Consider the following 21,063-nt stretch of genomic DNA (forward strand, 5'->3'; position numbering starts at 1 on the left):
AAAAGTTGCTGGAGCTCCCCGAGCACAGACTGTTAACAGACATATCAACAAGCCAGAACACATTATATGTTCAAATGTTTCCAAGCAACAGTCAGTAGTCATAGCTGCATTGCTTGCCTCTGTACAGGTACTACAGGTGTGTGTGTGTGTGTGTGTGTGTGTGTGTGTGTGTGTGTGTGTGTGTGTGTGTGTGTGTGTGTGTGTGTGTGTGCACTGCCAGGCATGTAGCTGAAATTAAATGTTTATATAACTTTGGCCTTGCTGATTCTAGCAAACAGTCCAGAATACTTTGCTCACCTGTATATTGTTTGTTTACTCTTTACAATTATTACATTATGACTATGACATGTAGAACACTTTGCAATGTAAACTATCAAATAAAGTACAATGGTGTCACTTTTTCTTTCTTTTTTTTACTTGTTGTGCCCTGTAGGAATAAGTGGTGAGGCTGAACCAGGAGGAACTCTGTGATGATTGAGCACCAGATGAAGAAGAGAAGCAGAATAAAGAAGAAGACAGAGCTCACCAGGGCACCCCATCTGCTAAAAGAAGAGTGTCCCGTCTACTGTCTGAATCACTTGGGAACATTTTTAGGGGATGCCATTTAGGCACCAGCACCACCAGAGAGGTCGGCATTTGACAGTACAGAGGAGGAGGTGAAAGAGTACAACACAGCTGCTCCTTTGTCACTGTCTGGAAGAACGTCATTGTGAGTACCTTTTCCTGGCCAAGCAGTACTTGTGTGCACCAGGGATAAACGTCCCTGCTGAATGTGTGTTCCCTACAACTGGGGACACTGTGACAGCTCAGAGGTGCAGCCTCATGACAGAGCATGTTGTCCAAGAATCTTGACACTCCTTAGCACTAGCTTGATGAGCAGGGACAGCTAAATGTAGCAGTTTACCTCAAAAAGTATATGCTCTTATTTATTCTATTGTACATTTTATTTACCACTTTTATATGCAGTCCAGGGTTTCATATATGGAGGATGTTAACTTAGGCTCACTGTGTGCTGTGTACAGTTTTCGAGGGCTCATTCATTTTGGCCTAGCATCTCATTTATAATTTTCTTATAGCACAAGATTGCTGAGCAGGAACAGCTTAGTGTAGCAGTTTACTTCAAAAAGTATATATTCTGTTTTCAATCTATTATTTTAGACAGGTTTCAGACTACTTGCTGTTTAGCTGTGAGATGTGGAAACAGTTGCTCCTCTCCCAGATGCAAATGAAAGCAGATGGTGACAGCTTCAGGTCTTGCAGCTCCATCTGCTGGTCTCATTATCTTATGTTTATATTTTATAACCGTTATTGATGGAGGGCTTTTTGGCCATGAATATTTATTTTTACAGGGACAAATCTATTGTGCATTTTATTAACCACTTTTATATGCAGTCCACAGGTTTGAAAGGACAGTTTTCAAGTTCAATTTCATATATGAAGGATGTTAATTTAAAGTCTCATATTCATGATGTGAGTGCAGTTTTCAGGGGTTCTTCATTTTTGCCTAACATCTTATTTTACTATTTGCTCATGACACTATATTGATGCAGGAACATTCAAATGTAGCAGTTTATACCTCAAAAAGTATGTATATTTTTATTTATTATTTTATTTCATTTACCACTTTTATATTTTATTTAATATGCAGTATAGCAATGATGCTGCTGAAATAAAACTTAAAAAGACTGAATGAAATTGTTTTTGCAAAGACCACTCATGATATACAGTCTCCAGAAGTGTGTGATTCAACTTTTTCACACTGTCTAGTATTAACAAAGGAAACAAAAATCACAATAAATCGTAATATCGAATCACAATACTTATGGATCACAATACATATTGAATCAGCACCCAAGTATCGTGATTCTATTGAATCTGGAGATAAGCATATCATCCCAGCCCTCATTCATACTACCACCTTTAAGCTATGTGCATATTCATGTAGTGATTGCAGAGTGTGTATGAAGCTTTATAAATAACTCAAGTGCTACTCTGAGGTAGGTGTATTTTTAGTCCTAATCAGACTTTCACCGTGATTCCTAGGAGGGATTTTGAGATCCCTGATAAATTAAGGTCCTGGCAGCTGATATACAAAGCCATTAAAATCCCCATACCTGCATGTCTGCATTTATTTTAATAGGTAGGGTCAAATTTCCCTAGGCTGAATTAAAGGAACTGATCTTTTCAGACTATGAGGGTCCAGTGTGCGACTGTTTTGGCTGTGAGGACATAGTCTTAAATTGGTTTAGTTGAAGTAATTTAGTTAAACTTTAAACTAAATTTACCAGCAAGATATCTTTGTGACCATCAAAACAATGATTCACGAGTGACATGACCATGCTAGAAAGGCTGGGGTGGAGTTGCTTATTGCCCTATATTAAAGATGTCACCTATGGGAAGTCAGCTACAGTGAGGAGAAAGAATTATGGGACAGAGGAAAGGGGATGACAAGCGAAAGATCAAAAACCAGGATAACAAGGGTACAAAAGTACAAAAGTATATTCAGTTATAAAATATGGTGGATTATTTTTAGTCAGCTTTTCTGAAAATCTGAAAGATATCTAGTAACAAAACATAATGATGCGGCCTGTTAAATGAGCCAAGTATGACATAAACAGCTTGTGTTTCTATGCTAATTTACTTCAGTGTTTTCAATAGATGAGTGTGCAGAAGTGTACTCACTGTTGGGTGTCGGGGGTAGACCATCTCCAATCATGCTCTCTGATTCTATATCACAGAAAATGAAAAAAAGAGTCAGCCTTCAAGATTTCTATGAATAGATGAATGCTAAAGTGTGCTCACAGCCTCCAACTTGTGCTAAAATTGTCATCACTCAGATTAAAACAATTCAGAGGCCAAAAATAAATAAATAAAAACACAATTCCTGGCCAAAAAGGACATGTATGACTCATGCAGAGGAAGTGAATAATTTTAGGACCATACTGTCAAGATAGGAAAAACAAAATGAGCACAGTCATTTTTTGGCATTTCATAAAGACAAAACACACAGGCAAAAACCTCAAGTGTCTTACCTCTGTGTGCCCTGACGTGTGTCTGAAAGCAGTTATAATACTTGTACTTCTTCCCGCACACCCCACATACATAGGAACCTGCATGGGAAATTTAAAAAGAGTGTCATAAAAACAAAGTGTGCATACATTTAGCAGATTATCTCATCTTTTCAGAAAACTTCATCATAACTAGTAAGTAGATGAACATATGTACCAATTATTTGGCGAAACCAAAACATTAACAATAATAAATGAATGTTCTGAGTAACTCTAAGTAAATGTCACATTCCACACAATGTTTGTTTTCTGAATTTGAATTACAGCATGGTTGAAAACACATTGCACTAAGAACTTTCCTAAGCTTTTGTTGCCTAAAAGGAAAGAATTACTACAAATCCGATTAATTTGTTGAAATAATAGGAATGTACTGAGCCGAGATTGGTGTGTTTTAACTGTTCAGTATCAGCTTTAAAAAGCCTGCTTCCATTTCAAAGTCTTTGTTTATTGTGCCCCGAGTATGAGCCAAAAATAATGCTTTGTGCTCCATTAAAACAGAAACCTGAAAGTCAACGCTCCAAGTATAACTTGAAAATGCTATAAAAATCAGGATCAAATACTTGTTAGTGACAATACTCAGTTGTCACTTTATTAGGTACACCTAGCTAGTTCTAATGCTGTCTAGATTACAATGTTAGGTTTTAGAGAAGTGTTCAACTTAATGACTATTTTGGAGGTTATGGGTTGTGATGTTGTTCATTGTACTGCATTATAATGAAAGGAGGTTCTAATATTTTGTCCAGCTCCATTATATTAATGAGGGTACACTGAATATTAAAAACATTACGAACATTGCGCGGGTATTATTTAATGCAGGGCTGTTTTAGCTTGGTGTGTCTAATACACTGACAAATGAATCTGCATTGAGTACACACACATTTGCACACGTACACACAGACAGTGCAAATTATTTCACTGAAAACTTTTCCAAATGGTTGATGTAATAGTAACAGTCACCATCATCATGTGAGAGCTCTTTCAAAAAAAAAAAAAAAAAAAATAGCTCACTCAAATTACAAAAAAGCATATTGTCTCATTTACTCCTATTTGTACAGTCTCTATTCACACAGACTTGTTCACCCAGGTGTTGGGATATCTTTAGGATTTCAGCTGCCAACCCAATACTTGGAGGTGACTGAAATTTAATTTGTGCTCACAGCTTTGGAAAATGACATTAAAACATTTCAGCAGCACCAACATACTGTCAACAGTAATAGGGACCATTTCTTCTGGAGAAAGTTGTTCCAATGAAAATGGCTCACAGCAGGGTCTGCTGCTTCTAGAGTAACCAGGACATTGTTTCTGAGAAGAAACGGTGCTGCTGAATGTCATTTTTAAATGCTGTGCACTTTTTCGTGTTGTTTTGAAAAGTCAGGACAGTTGGGCAGCTCCAGAGAGCAAGGTCAAGGTCACTGGACATGAATGCAGGTATATATTTGCACATGTACAATTCATTCACACACCTATGCACGAGTCTGTGCTCTTCGTTGGAGGAGGAGTACCAAGGGCAAACATACCCTCGGTCTGAGCTCTACGGGATCCACCTCTACTTGCTCCTCCATCATTTCCTCCGATGACAACACAGATCTCAGCAGGGTTGGCATCACCAACTTTCCCGTTACTCGTCTCCGAGGTCCCAGGCTCCTTCTTTACTGTGACAGGTGGTGGACTAGTACTCTTTGTTGCTGAGGCTAAGGTTGGCGAGGGTCCGTCTGTGGCTGCACTCCCGCCATCTGCCTGCTCCATGCCAGGATTGGGTGCCTCTTTTGCACTCATGACTCCACCTCCTCTGACCCCGTTCTTCTGTACGAGGGGAATAAACAACAGAGAGACAAACTTCACTGCCATGTTGCATTCTTGATTGGGGCATGACTTTCAGTCCATTATATAGTATCAAGTACAATATCAGCTCTGCTAGGTCAAAAAGAAATGTGCTGTTTTGAAGCTGCCATGGTAACACATCTAACAGCCGAGAAAAAAGGGTTGTCTCTAAATGTCAGCTTTAATTTGAGTAAAGAACCTAAGAGCAACATGCATAAAATAAGCAGTGCCCTGCACCAGATAACTATTGAAAGTCTAAAAAGGCACAAATTGACAACCACCCCCAATTTTCTCACAGTCAAGTAATGTGTGAGCTCAAAATGCGCAGGTATAAAATATATAGAGAGATTTATTTGTGACATTGTGATAGATTTGAGGACGGAAAAAAATTTGTGGTGAGCCAAGAGGAACAGAGTGGCTTAACTGTTCGTAAGTGACCTCTGATGCCATAAAATCCACAGCTTTGTGGCACCCAAATGCTCTAATTTCAGAAATATCCAAATTACACAACTTGCCACTTCAGCACAAGGCTATAAAAGGTCTTGTCAAGAGAATGTGCTCAAAATGCAACCAAGCAAAACAGAGTTATACCAGGATGACTGATATTATGGAAAGAGGGAAAATTGGTCTTCTAATAATAGCGCACCAATACAGCAACAACAAGCCTTTTCATAGCCAAAATACACCTTTCTTTGGATATAACACACAACCAACTAGAAGCCTCAGCAAACAGGCCCGTGACTTGGATAACATGATAAAACATTCAAGTCAAATTGCTTACCTTCCTGTTTAAAAAATGACTGTCTTACTAGAGTACTATTAGCTAAATCATACACTATATGCAATACCCAATAAACCTGAAAGTTATGCAAGTTGTGTGTCTTTCCCAATACCTTGTACAATCTTTGTATGGTACAAGCTTAAACATGGCTTCTCGGATTTTAAAGTAGATTTCATGTGTAGTTGTGAATTCTAGTGTGTTTGAATGGAGAAAAAGCTGGGTGATTTAATTTGGGTGCCATAAAAATCTAAAGTATATTTCATTGAAATTCACATTATTCTATTTTGTAATGAACAAAATGGTCAGACCAATGGAAATTTGACCTACTGATAGTGTATTCGTAAAGGTCAAAGGATCACCAAAACCAGTAGGATTCAGCCTTTCCATTTAGTGCAAATATTGTAATTTAAGCTTTCTAATGTGAGTGTTTCTGATTAAGGTTCTCCATTATGACCATTTTCCATTTTCATTCCATTAAAAATGCTTTCCTATTTGATTTTCCAAGGCCAGGTTCTATGTGGGAATGTTTATAAAGCTTTAAAAGACATTTAAGGCAAACGCTATTTTAAGGCATCTCCATTTCATGTTTTTTTTTTTCCCCTTTCCCCTTCCATTAGGCTTATCACCATGTCCAGTTTCACCAGTGGCCTATAATATACAGGATACGAATGTTTAATTTTGTCCACTACATCCATGGATTGAAATGGTGAGCAGGAACTGGCCAACGAGCTGTGTTTATATTCACTGGTTGTCTATGGTACATTGTTATGCATTTTAAAAGCACTGACTAAAATAAATAATGTTATTGAAGAGAGGAAATGTCTCCTTACTACTGCATAAATGAAACATACAGCTACTCGATGTTATCAACTAATTTATAAACCAGGCTTTAACCAGAGACTGCAATTGACTCAACTGCAATTTATTTTTGTCTACCCACAACACACACATATATTAGTATCTGTGAAAATCCAGCTCTGGCCAGTAACATCACCCCTGCTGATTTATCAGTCAGGCTCTAACACAATCCACACATGGGAGCTGCCCAGTATAACCGCATTCCTCTACTGTTCACCACTGAGCAGCAAGTATATATCACCCTTTTGGAGAATTCATTTTTTACTCAACTGGTCAGTATTCATGGATTAAACACTTTTGTTTCTAAAGCTAAAAATCTATGGAGTCAGAGGAGTCTCAAAATGAATGATCTCACGCAGGGTTTTTCACGAATACACATGCTCTGGTTTGCAGTTAGATTTCGTACTCACTAATGCACACGATCTGTTTCGCAAATGCACACGCTGTGGTTCACATATATAATTTCTATGCAAACTTGTAATATAAATTCACAGATCATGCGAATCGCTGAATGTGCATTTACAAACTGCTTCTCATTTGTGAACCTCTCTACATTTGTGAGAGAAATCTGTGTGGTGAATTTTGAAACTCCCCTGACATCGCAGGTCAATGAACGTCACTATTGACTGATAAATCTGTCAATCAAATTTATGATTCTGATTGACAGATTCCTCAGCTAATCAGGTGTTTTCTTTGCTTTCAGCCAATTGTATGGCTCCTTACATTTTCTCCACACTTTTAAACCAATCGCAGAGCTACTGTTATGTGCGCAGGTGCAGTGTTCAAACAGGACGCGCTAGAATACAATGGCGGACAGAAGAGACCATGGAAGAGACATGGAGAGACTTAATCAATCTCAACCTGTAAGTAACACATTTATCTTAGCATGACGTGCATTCGTGAAAAACCCTGCGTGAGTTCATTCATTTTCTAGACTCCTCTGAACTGACACTCGTGCTGTTACAAAATGCAGTGGTGACAGCATTATGAAGTGTATAATTTAGCACTGCAGTAGGAAAATTATGTACTAGATTGATTTTAAAGCTCATTTGGATGCAAGTACTCCCACAGAAATCTTATGGGTCAGCAAAGTTAGTGGCCCATTTATTGTCTATGCAGCAGTGCCAAATTTAACATCCTGGTGACATCATAAATTTAATGGTCAGTTTTCCATTTTCTAGCTTTAGGACTAAAGGGAATTCTAGAAATGGCTGGTTTTCCCCTCAGTATGGAGGATATTTTTGGTCATAATTCAAATTAACAGTCCAAATAAAAAAGATTATTATTCTACTGCGCTACTAGGAATAATTGGACCATAATTAAACCTATAAAGAAGGACACTGAATAAGTAAATTTGACAAAAAAGTGAATTTTAAGATGTAAAAGACTAAATGGAAATGGTCACACTGAAAGCTTAAATTGTAATGTGAGCTATAAAATAAATTATATGACTTTACTGTGATGAAACACACCAATGCTGGTGTTAATATTGTTTCCAAATTCATAAAAATCAGTAATTCATGGTTTGAAAATGGGTCAACCTGCCATCTGGTGTTTAGAATCAGCCCTGAAAAAGTGCGGTCAATGCTGATGAAGAGTTGACAATTTCGTTACGTCATGACATTTATTTATATATATATGTTCAAACAGGACGCGCTATATATATATATATATATATATATATATATATATATATATATATATATATATATACACACACATGTTAAAATGATAATGCCCATCTTCCCCAGCCAAGTGCTCATTTTCAAATATTACGCTGATCAAGACAGACAGTTTTAGCTTCAGGGGCTAAGAGCAGCTATAGCAGCTGTAAAAAAAAAAAAAGCAAAAACAGCAATGCAGCAAAAATAACAGAAATCCTCCGCGCATCTCCCCCTGCAGCCCTTTCTAGCTATCTGTTCATGCAGTAATCAGCTGGTCAAGTCTTGTTTTAAAACATTAAATCGTGATGTAACCAGAGCTCCGCTAAAACTGTCTGTCAGCTGAACCTGTCCAATGCAGATTTACTCCTACGAAACCTAACCTGTTCCTTCCAAAGCAGAGCTGCAGTCGGCCAGGTTTAGTAAGTGCTCTGTTTACACCGCGATTTAACATTTTAAAACAAGATTTTACCAGCTGATAACTGCAGGAACAGACAGCCGCAGAGTTGAAGAGCTACAGGACCGAAGGCAAAATGACTTCTGGCTTGTTTAAATGGTGTTGCAATGTTTTGTTCCTCTCATCATCACTGAGAAATTTCTGCCCTCCTGCCTCACACAGCCAGGCTCCCCACTCGCTCCTTAGTGCGTCCCCACACCCAGCCAAAGCCCCCTGCCCACTTTTTAGCATTTTTCAAAATAATGCAGTGGGCGGAGTTAAGTTCAGACTTATGGGTGCAGTTACACTTCAAATAGAAAAAACTAAATTAATTTTTGCATGTGCACTTTACCATTTGGCATTTGAATTTTTATCTTTGCCATTTTACATTTGGCATGTCATCTTAAATTTCATCTTTTTTACTTTCCATTAAGCATTAGCCATTTCGCGTTTGACATTTGGTTTTCCAGCTGTATGTAAATGAGGAGGTGTGGCCCAAAGGCTGGAGGGAGGGTTTGAATCGGCTGACGTGCAGGGGCAACATATGGACAGCAGGGGGAGCTGAAGGAGGTCCATATTCAAGCGCCTTGCATAAGGAAACCTCAAATGTTATTGAAGTAGTATAACATTTAAGTATTATTGATTACATTTTAGATTAATCATGGCAAGAAAATTATTCTAAATGTTTTTCTCTAATAGGTTGATGTTCAAATTGTACTTGTACTATTGTATTAAAGAGCGTTTGACTCAAAAATATATAAACACTCCCCACAAGGCTTGTTGCAGTAGGCATGATCGACGGTGATAAATGGACAACTATACTACATCAGTATAATTCCACAAATCCCTATGTTCATATATTTTTTCTGGAAAATTCAAATGAATTTAATTAGTCTCACCGCAGACATGCTGCACAATTTAAGATTAAAGCCACAGTAAAAACAAAAGTGACAGACTCAAAAATAAATAACACCTGTTACCATTCAATTTTCTGTCTGGTGAAGAAAGAAATTATGTAATTGCAGATCATTTATGGCAGGTAATTTGTTTGCCAAAAAGAAAGAAAAACTGCTCCAGCACAGCAGTAGTTTAGGTTCAGTGTAAAACCAGCTTCTCTCTACAAGCAAGTTTTGCTTCATGTATATGTGAAACTGACATTTCAGGAGGCCGGTTTTTCATTTTTACTATACCTACAGAAATTAGACTAACAAGCTTAACAACAGTATGTGAACTTTTCTTTTTTTTATTAACAATTTTAATGAAACTGCCTAGGTTTTTTATTGTCTTCTTGCTGAAAATTCTGTGTGAAATCTGTGTTTGTGTAAATTTAACAGTGACTCATGAAATCCACAGCAAAGCTTGGCTTCTCTGTCTAAGTGTTTATTCAAAATGTAGCCTAAGGGAAGTAATTTCAAAGTCGGCAACACCGGTATTTGGCGGTGTTGTGGCAGAATTTACACTGGTGTGAAAAATGTTCTACCCTGACAAGTCTAATCCTCCACACATACAATAAACAATGTGTCATCATTGCTGTCATGTATACAAGGCTAAAGGCCCTTCTGTCAGATTAATTTTCACCCAAAACAACTAAAGACAGCACAAATATAGTGACTCTTAACTTGTATTCATCACTTGTTTATACATTATTGACACTAAAGGAGATGCATTGAAGCTTGGAAATCAATCACTGGCGGAATGATTTTGTACTAACTAAGTTTTACACCTTCATCTCTTATCTATTAAGAGATTTATTGCAATGTATTATCATTTCATTCAAGTTTTTCAAAGCTGTTGGTTTGAAGTCATTTGAGGGATTTTCTTTAGGGCTGGTACCAAACACCAATTTAACATCATTAGGATCAGCTGTTATGATACAAATCACCAGTTGGTTCCTACCTGCAATAACTGATGTTTTGGCCACTTGGGTGAAGAGAAAAGTTGTGAATACAACACATTGCCTATAATTAAGTTGATATGGCACACTTGTTAGCAAACAGTGTTTATTTACACATACACCAGTACACTGTTGGATATGTCATATTAAGTTACATTGTTCATGCCAGTAAGAGGTCCCCATAGTAAGTCCAGTAGTGTGACTCAATTCAGATACTTCTGTTAGTACACTTCCATGTAGTACAATGTGACACTATATACTTACTTACATAGTGCATACATTTCTATAGGGTAGTGTTATCTCAAATCTAACACAGCCGTTGGGGACTTATCGGACTTATCACTTGGCTTTAATTTAATTGTATTAAAAATATACATGCTTTTACGTCATTCTGCAATTGGAGAAATTTTCTCAACTTCAACACAACTACTTAACTTTTTTGTGACTAAATAATCTCAACTCAAAACTCCACTGACAGTTTTTCTGACAAAAAAGTAGTGATTTAGTAAATTATGTTATTCAGTCTGTAATGTAGCTATAAAAAATGCAAACTGATGTTTCATAAATAAAACAAAATGTAATATAGACTGATCTGTTCAATTTAACACATTTACATTTATTGAAATATGGTGATATCTGTACATATAGAGCCCCAGAGGCAGCACTGTTGTACATTCAAACTAATGTCGCAGCTACAATTGTTAGATTTTATCTGTGAGATCAGCATTTATTTTCCAAAACCGCAAAATTATATCATACATCAAAATTCCAGCGGTAAATCACAAAAGAGCTGCAGAGACCGTTATTTAGTTTAGCAGTTTACTAACGATACACAGACAGCCAGGAACTACTTTGTCATAAATGGCTCTCGGAACGTAATTGTTATTTAATAAAACTGGTTTATTGGCTTGTGTCTATAATTCCTATATTGTAATATTTGATAACTGTTTTATAAAAGGGTTAGGGTATGAGCAACACTTAGCTGTGATATAATGACAATACACCACAGCCAGTCATAAGATATCGCTTAATCATATTTATATTTTACTGCATTAAGCAATTAAATATTACCCAACAAAAGTTCTAGTTATGGGGGGGAAAAAAACTGTGAAATTCTCTGCTCTATGAGTCACAAAAGTCAGTCAACTTGGAGTCTCACAAGGTCCCACTCCCCCAGCTGTCAACCCAAGTCCACGCAGGGTAAGAGGGGGCCATAAGCCACCTTAAACAGCATTTACTCAATATCAGTTAATATGGATTGGCACCTGGAATATTCCAACTGTGGGGGAAATGTTTTAAGATGATCAGAGCAAAGTATCTCAACACCTCCTTAACCAAAAGCTAACAAACTTTTCTGTAAATCAAATGAAATAATGCAAGGACACACATGCATATCATCCGTGTAACATTTCCTATGCATACCCTGAATATATGAAATGCCAGTGGTGGCCTGTTTTCCACTCATTACAGTCAAAATGCAAAATTAGCCATCTGGCCTTCTGTTCTTTCATAGTGTGAAACTTCTGATATGGTGTGACCTACAGCACCATAGCAAGAACATAAATTCAAACCAGATGCACATTTCCTTGAAGTTCCTTACAAATAACGCACAAACTAAGCCAACTAAAACAAAAGACCAATAGAGGAGATAAACTAAACCACAACACCAGGAAATAGTTCTAAATTAAATCATCAAATGTTATTTGCATATCAAGGATGTATAGATAGGATCAATAATAACTAAACAGGGGTTGGTCAATGAATTAGAATAGTTTTCTCTTCGTGATTAGGCCCAGCTGTGTTTTAAAATGTCAATGCATGCATATTATATCACTGTACTAAATTTATCTAGGGTTACAGAATAAGGAGGTTAGGCATACAAGGAAAACATCTCTAGGTCCTCTGTTCAGAATTCAGCGCTTAGTTGAGGTACTTAAAATAATTGGCCTATATTTGGGCAGTACTGTATCTGCCTCTGCACAATAATGAAGTAATTCAACCACAGCGCTTGGGTATAGAAAAAAAAAAAGTTGTGCTTCTAACTTAGATTGAGAGACGTTCTACTCTGGATTGTACCTTACTGACAAAAAAATGCTGTGCTTTGCATGTTAAGTACACTAGAATAGAAATTCCAAATATAAAATACAAATTTGTTTAAGGCACATGAAAGCGTTTCTACTCTGGAGGGATTAAAAATAGGAATCAGCTAAAATGGAGGGCGGAGGGGTCACTTCAATCAGTGCTTTCACTGCTTGTTTGCATTATCTGAAGCAGAGTCAGTGCCTATGAGCAAAGGGTTGACCAAAACCTGTTTCACACTAAATGCTTTGCTTTCCCTGTTCCTCTAATCAAATGCACATTTTCCTGTCCTCTGTAATAAATGTCTTCCAAGATGGTGTATGACCAATGATTTCAAAAAGCAATAATGCAGAGAAATGGATAAACCCCCCCCCCCCACACACACACTTCCTCACACACACACGGGATACTCTGGAAAAAGAAACTGTGTCGTCTAGTAAAATTCCATCAGCATACACTCAAAAACCCCCATAAAAACCTTTTCAATCTATATGTTAATGCTACGAATTAAAATTTAATAACAAGAGATATTGAAAAGCAGACTTGAATTATACAAAAATAAATCCTGAAAGATCAGGCCCCTAAAATTAGAAATTCAGGGCGGCATCCGGTCTGCTGCTAAACCCTTCTAGGCTGGCAGATTAAATTTTTGATGAAAATCAAAATTACACTGCACACATACACAGGCGCAGCAAACCTGGCACTATTGTGATTTATGGATTCATTAAACCCACGGGAGTTTCACCCCTCCCCTTTTCACTCAAAGAAATGAGATTTGCTTTGCTGAAAATTTGTATTTTCAGAAAAGCTACTCAGGCTCTGCTCTACCTTCAGAAAATGGTCAAGGAAAAAAACAAGCCTCTGTGTACATAACCACTGCATGTAAACAGGCCTAATTTTCATTGCTGCAGCAATTGAACGCCCTTATGCATTATTCATGAAACCAATAAGGTTCATTTTTACAAAGGAAGAAGCAGGAAAAATATGTGCAGAATGAACAGAATTTTTTTAATACAGCAGCCCCAACCCCTGAAAAGCCATTCCCTAGAGACTAATTTAAGCGAAGCAATTTTCAGACATTTTCAATATGCCACTATAAGAAAATAGCAGAACATAAGATGTGTGCTACATTTAAAAAGGATGTATGTTGCATCAGACACATTTAAGCCCAAATCATGAATCTGTGATGGTAGATTAAGGGGGAAAAAAGAATCGATATGACACCCAAGACAGAAACTGTTTGTGTATCAGCCCTTAACCTTTAAATAGAAAACAAAACCTGTACTCAGTTAATGACAGAACAGCAACTATGTTTCAAACACTAACCCACAGGCTGTGATATGACCCCTCACCATCTTGTGTTTATCAGGGCGTGGAGGGACAAGTTTCACCTCTCCATCCAAACTATTCGCTCCAAATATCCTCAGTGAAACAAAGCTTTTGTTCATTAAAGTCCTGACAGAACAGCATTCCTCCTACCTTACTTAAAACGAGCACACTCCTGACATCGTGGAATACAGTTTCCTTAACCACATCAGAGTTTAACTAAGGTGTTTTCCGTTGTAACACATAGCAGCATTATTCCTGAGAGCTTTATAACATATTACTTGGTCCTTCAGGTATTCTGTGCATAAACATTCCCATCACTCACAGAGTGCTCTGACCCTATTAAACTCTGACACTGGTTGCCTCTCCCTAATTCTGTACTTAAACTGAATTTTGATTCAACTTTCCGAGCAAAGGTCAGAATTTACACCCGGATTCTGCATACCAAATGCACAATTTCAACCAGCTCTTTGAATTTATACAGATTTGAAGGTCAGCATTAATATTACCCACAGCAAAATGGCCTCCGCAGTTTCCCTTACATTAAAATAAAAGCAAGCCATGCACGATGGGAAACTGTTTGGCGTCTGCAGGATTAATATAAACAGTAGAGGCACTGGTTGTGATTGTTTTTCCTGCCCTCAAATTATGCTGACATGGTGTCTTTCTTCTTCCAGTGCTGTTCAGTTCACTTTGGATAGTTATTTTCCGCTTACACATTTCCAATCTCTAGAAATAACAACAACAAAAAGCAAAGTCCACATGTTTACCAAATAGTACATATCTGTGGATCCATCACAAATGAAACAGTCATACATAAATAAACAAGGAGTAAACAGCTAAATCACAGCAAATGTGAAGTTATATGCTTGACTGAAAAGACACAGGATGGATTAAGCAGATTTTTTAAAACCTGCTTAAACCTTAATCAATAAGGCCAGAATATTCATCATGAATAAAACCAAATAATTAACTTGCACTCTGCTTTGAATGCAGCCTTTTAAAAAGGTCATTGTGCATTAATTAGCATGAAAAGCTCAGGGTACTTGTCATTTTGAATGGAGGGAATCGATTACCTATGGTTTATTTTAATTTAAGAGGCGTTATAACACGAGTCTCAATTCGCATAAACTAACATTCAATTCAATAAACAAGTCTCAAACTAGTCTCATTATAATTTTTTTTTTAATTTCCCAAAAATTACTACCTACAGGTGGCGCCAATGCCTCTGAGATTTCAAATCCTCTATCTTCCTAAAAAATTAAAGTCGAAATGTATTTTTGACATGATGACACTTATTCCTGTATTTCTTGCCCGTCTACAGCGACAGTGAGGCCGTCAAATACGACTCCAAAGTGCCGTCAATGCTGTGTGAGTTTCGGGGGGAGCAACTCCGGAGCCTCTGCTCAAATTTGCAGGAAAATTCACAAAACATGGCTGCAGGAGGTTTTTGTGTTTCAGATTGTTCCTCCCCTCATCGTCCTTCATATTTCCACTATAGCCTCATCGGAATATACTGTGTTTTGCCCTAACGTGGGGTATATGTGAACAAATTAGGTGCGCAGACGACTAGTCAGCAGTTACACGAAAGCTTAGTTACTAAAATTGAGTCAAAAAACATCAACAGATTAGGTCTATTTAGGATGGCTTCAAAGCCTGCACCTGGTTTAGTGGCTGGCAGTACTGCAAAAAAGACTGCCGGGGTGTCGCTTATTAAGCCGAAGGGAGTAAAACTTAACATCCGCAAGTGAAATTTCTCAAATTTAAGATTTCTAAATCAGAAAAAAGGAGAACACAAACAGCGGGTTTGACATACCTCCAACAACGATGCAGCTCATGCGAAACAGGCTCCCCGCTCCAGAAATCTTCCCTCCCCGACCAGAGGTGACTGCACAACTGCTTACTCAAAAAAAAAAAAAAATGTGAATTAGTTATGAGAAATTCCAAATGTTAAAATTTTTTTCACACCGGGTCGGTTTTCCCTTTCGAGACACGCTACGTTACATTTGTAATAAAAAGAGTAATGGCGCAATGAATGATGTATTAGTCGAGGTTTTTTATACTCAGTCCGTGCAGGCTCTCTGCTCCGTTTTCTGCCTCGGTACAGGGGGGTTTGTGGTGGTGCGGTTCCTGCTGTGGAAATTTTCGTCCGCCATATACAAGGGCAGATTCCGAAATTGCAGCCTGTATATTAGCCCACATGAGAACGGAAAAAAAGAAAAGAAAAAGGAAAAAATTCTGGGAAGAAGACAGAAAAAAGGGTTGGGCGACTATGAAGTTACACGGGGAAAAAAGCAGACTGGAAATTACGCAGAGGAAAAAAGGAGCACTATACTTTACTGCAGCTCTACACTGTTTGCTATTGAGACATGAGGATGTTTGCTTATTCTGATTATTAGTTCCGATTAGGTCAGTGTTTGAGCCTGTTTGGCTGACGGACAATTTCTGTGTAAAATAATCATAACCTCTTGGCAAGATAATTGCTCGAGTCTAGTGTCACAGTTGTTTTCCAAAAAGGTTTTCATTATTATTACTAAGAATAACAGCAACTCTCCGAGCTGTTCAACACAGAGTTCAGACACTGTTCAATGTGCGCAATTAAACTAAAACTATAGTACTTATTATAACTTTTTTTTCCTTTCTTTCAAACTTCACTTTATTTGTTTCCACATAAAGTTAGTTTCAGGAATGTCTTGTCAAGAGAAAGTTTTTGATTGGCCAACAATTTTTGATTTCAGAGCCCTATTCTGAGAATTAACTACGCATCTTTTTGTGTTTGTTTTGAAATAGTTTAGTTTTAGTTTTTTAGAAAAGGAAAAAAGCTTTGGTTTTGAAATGATAATATTCAGTATTTCAATATAAGCTTAATAAGCAGGTATAGTCTGGAAATGAGAAGGTTGAATTATTTCAACTAGATTATATCTAGTAACATTTTTTATAATATAGCATCATGACAACTATGGTCCATTTTAGTTTGGGAGATTTTTGAAAATCTAGTCTTTTTTTTTAATAGAAATGTATTGATGGATTGACGTCTGTATTTTGCTCATACAAACAGCGTAGCAACATGTCCACAGATAGAAGTTGGACAGTGCTGTGGGCACAACTGATTTAATGAGCCACAAATACAGAACAGCTGCTTATAAACAGGATATTACTACAACTTTCACGTTGTTAATGCACAGGGCTACCATCTTGGATTTTGAGGTTGGGGTTGGTGAGGTTAATCTGAATTTCTGAGTGGGAAATCCAACTTCAGGGGGCATTCCAGTTGAAACTTCCGACTGGGAATTCGAAAATTGTGACTTCTTAGTACAACTGCAACGCACCATTACTCCATAATGTGTAGAAACACCTCCTGAAAGCCCCTCACATAGTCTATTTAGCTGCAGACAAAATGGCAAACACAGAGGCAGACATCTTGGACCTCAGCCTCTGCAGTTGACAGGAAATCACATAACCTTAGCAGAGGAAGTTGTTCTTTTTTTTCCTGTGAAGTAACATACAGAAAATTACAGGAAATATATTTTCAATTGACTCTTAAAGGTTTCATACAATATTTAAATAAAGAAGTTTGCAGTTTTTGATAATAGCTAATATAAATACTTCAATCAGTCTTTAAGAAGTCACCAATTATTTTAAATGTGGTGTTTAAATCAAATGTATTTATTAAACTATTTGTTTTAAACTATTTATTAAACTTGTGTGAATATGTTATGTTTACCCTGGAAGACCCTGTAAGTTACTGATGAAAGACAGTGACCCTTAATTAACCCAGCTGTGTTATGTTTGGGGTCAAATTTACCCCAGAAATTTAAACCTGCAAGGTGGAAAAGAGAGGAAATCTGTGCTGAAAACCAAAATCCAAACAGGGACGTTCGTTTACAATCCTGTATTACCTGGAAATGACTGTGGCAGAAATTACATTTTGTCACATTACTTTCAATATCTCACGATTGGCCGGCCACTGTTGTCAATTCCGGGATTAGCATCAAATTCACACAAAATATACAATATAGAATATTATTATTTCAATTAATTTCCTTTGGGATTAATAAAGTATCTATCTATCTATCTATCTATCTATCTATCTATCTATCTATCTATCTATCTATCTATCTATCTATCTATCTATCTATCTATCTATCTATCTATGTTCACATTCAAAGGAAAAATGAACTGTTTGTAAATGACAGAATAAATATACTCTCAGTTTAACACATATTTACCTCGATTTGTTCTCTTACATGGAATTCACTCTGTTCCTCGGCCATGTGCTGGCTTGGCTGTGGTCATCAAGCATACAAACTTTTAAAAAATCCTTCCTTAATTTACATTATATGCAGTGTGGTGTAAATGACAGTGACTCCAAGGGTGTTCTTTTTATAAAAAATACTAAAATATTAAATTCAATATTAATGTATTTTATGACACACGTTGACTGAATGACATTGAAATAGGCATTTATGTGTCATTTGTATTTGAAGTTAATATTACATCAACATTATTGCTATGTTAAGCAGGTTGAATGTTAAAAGTCTAACTTAGAGACAATGAAAATATGGCAAAACTCATACATAAAAAGCCACTTTTTATATAGTAAAAAATAATGACTATGTTATCATTTAAGTTTTAAATGTTGGTGCCAATTAAGTCTGACCACCAAAAAGAGAAAAAAAGAAATCACCGCATAACAATATAACAATAGTTTCCATGGACAGAAGTAGCATTGGATTGCAATGATATAAATACTGAAGATGTTCATTCTGTTTTGTGTTGTTCCGAAATGTTGTCCTTATTCTTCACTGAATCTAAATCTTCATTTATTCTTTGGACAGGACAAGGTGGACTGTGCAGGTAAGAGGAAGTGAGTTTCTTTGATAGAGTGACCCATTCAGAACCTCAGAAAAATCTCTGCATACCTCCCCTAAGGATGTTCAGTCATCTGGAGAATTAATAGATTAATTACCTGCCATGTCCATTATTTAATCTGTTTTTAAATTGTCCAGTTAATCTAGCAATGTATTAATTTGTAATTTGCTGTTAATGAGAAATTGGGGATTTTACTTATTAGAAAAAGGTTAAGTCCAAGAAATGAATCAATTAAATCCACAGTAACTGACATTTAAATCTATAAGCTGCAAATATGTCCACAAATATGTGACGTATCAGTTCAGTATTATTTCATCATCTATTGTCAGCCCAATATTAACAACATTAACTACATAGATTGTAATTATATTTACAATGAACCAAATCTCTGCAAAGCTATCAAAATTGCAAAATGTTCATTGGTTGAATAGGTATGTGTCCCTTTTATTATGAGATGAGTAAATCTGTTAACACCAGTTGTTTTTCAAAGTGACGTAATAAAATTAAGGTCATTTTAAGTTAAACACACCTTCACGGTCAATTTCCAGGCAAAAAAGCAAAATAATGACAAAGAAACAAAGAAACATTCCAAACAAATCTGTGATAAACTTACTGAATAGTATAAATTTGGGGTACAAAAAAAGTCGGAGGCACAAAATTTCCCTCAGAGTACAATAAGATTATTGATGAAAAAAGTTATTGGGAAAAAATAATGCATAGCTGCAAATCTGCCCAAAGCAGGTTGCCCTTAAAACAATTAGGGCACTATGGGAGGCCACCAGCTGGCATGTGTCTACTCTAAAGGAACTGCAAGGTTCCTGCTGCTTCACCAGTCACTTTTCTTGCAGTGTGGCAAAGAGAAAGCCAAAAACCTCATATGATATCTGGGCTGATGTTTTTTGGGGGTTTTTTTCAGAATGGGCCTCGATAAACTCTGAAACAAAGTGAAAGAAGTGGAATAGTCTGGTGAGACCAAATATATGTTTTGTGGCATCATACAAGATACTCTACACATAAGCAGAAACATAGCATATATCATACTGATGCTTCTATGCATCAGGCCCTGGAGGAATTGTGAATGTCAAATGAATGCAGCAGAAAACAGACAAATCCTGGAGGAAGAGAACTATGCAAGAGAACTATGACTCCAGAGACGATTTCCACCAAGACAATGACCCCAAACATGACGCCAAAGCTACACAGGAGTGGCTTAAAAACAACAATGTTAATGACTGATCGAGTGAGAGTCCAGACCTCAATCCAGTCAAGAATTTGTGGTAGGACTTGGAAATTGCTGTTTCCAATTCCTCCTTTAGACATTATTTATTGTTTTTGTCTTTCAAAAATCTTAATTACACCCACTGATCCAGTGATTTATTGTTTTAAAACAACACGACAAAATGTAAGAGGGATGAGTCCTTTTTATAGGTGGTGTTCCCATTATGAGATTTAATTTTCCTTTCCTCATGGGTGTAGCATGATTTATTTTACTTTTAATACCAAATGGAGCTGGGTCCTTTTCCCTATTTCTGTAATTTGCAGATTATAGCACAGAAAATAGTTTAGTATAAACAAATGATTAATAAAGCTTCCACATTTTCCTGTTTTTTCAAGAATGCCTGAAACATGATGATACTAGTCTTCTGTTATTGTCTATGTACATAAGATCAGATCATAAACATGATCTGATCTGCACTCAATGCATTTGTTTAGTTTACCCAGCATCCCACTCCATTTTGCTCCCTCTCCCTCGCTTCATTTATATTGTGCGTCCAGCAGAGAGCACCAACATACCACCAAACAGTCACTCTATTCGCTCCAATGCAGTAGCCGAGTATTCTGCATCTGCACATTACCGTTTCCCTTTTTGCTCACTGGCTCCCTCTGCTGCTTGTCCTTTGCAAAAGTCTGATCCATCTCAACCCACTAGTTTACTTCTGAAGTCTGCTCTTTGGTACCACCGGGTGTAAATAGTGTATGAAGTTCATCATCCATTCTCATAGTATGGTGATAATCAGATTTAGCTGATGAGTAAACAACCACAGAACGAGATGAGGATAAAACATATCCAATATTGCAGCTTGGACACTCCAAAACCCAAGTAGGATAACATCTTTCAGAGGTTTTCAGTGCCACTGACTGGACTGAAGGAATGAAAATTCTTCATAAGTATTAGAAAAATGATGGACGCTGGACGCTCTGAAGCCCGACTGTTACCTTAATATTTGGGTCGAAAGTTCCTGTGACACTCATCTGTGTCTTAAAGC

General features: G+C 37.0%; 1 protein-coding gene across 5 annotated transcripts in view; it reads right to left on the minus strand.

The window, feature by feature from the left end:
* Positions 1-16,190, minus strand: part of znf618 (zinc finger protein 618) — a 38,746-nt gene extending 22,556 nt beyond the window's left edge. For 2 of the 5 annotated variants that reach the window (XM_062434286.1, XM_062434283.1), the window contains exons 1-5: positions 15,988-16,190; positions 15,741-15,823; positions 4,532-4,871; positions 3,033-3,110; positions 2,683-2,727 (exon numbers count right to left, since the gene is read on the minus strand). In XM_062434286.1, coding sequence (XP_062290270.1) covers positions 2,683-2,727; positions 3,033-3,110; positions 4,532-4,844 — 436 coding nt within the window. In that variant the 5' untranslated portion in view covers positions 4,845-4,871; positions 15,741-15,823; positions 15,988-16,190. Of the gene's footprint in view, positions 1-2,682; positions 2,728-3,032; positions 3,111-4,531; positions 4,872-15,740; positions 15,828-15,987 lie in introns of all 5 variants that reach the window. The other 3 variants (XM_062434284.1, XM_062434287.1, XM_062434285.1) reach the window with 3 other exon arrangements.
* Positions 16,191-21,063: the final 4,873 nt, after the last annotated feature.

This window comes from Scomber scombrus, chromosome 15, assembly GCF_963691925.1.
Source record: "Scomber scombrus chromosome 15, fScoSco1.1, whole genome shotgun sequence".
In the NCBI taxonomy this organism is placed as follows: domain Eukaryota; kingdom Metazoa; phylum Chordata; class Actinopteri; order Scombriformes; family Scombridae; genus Scomber; species Scomber scombrus.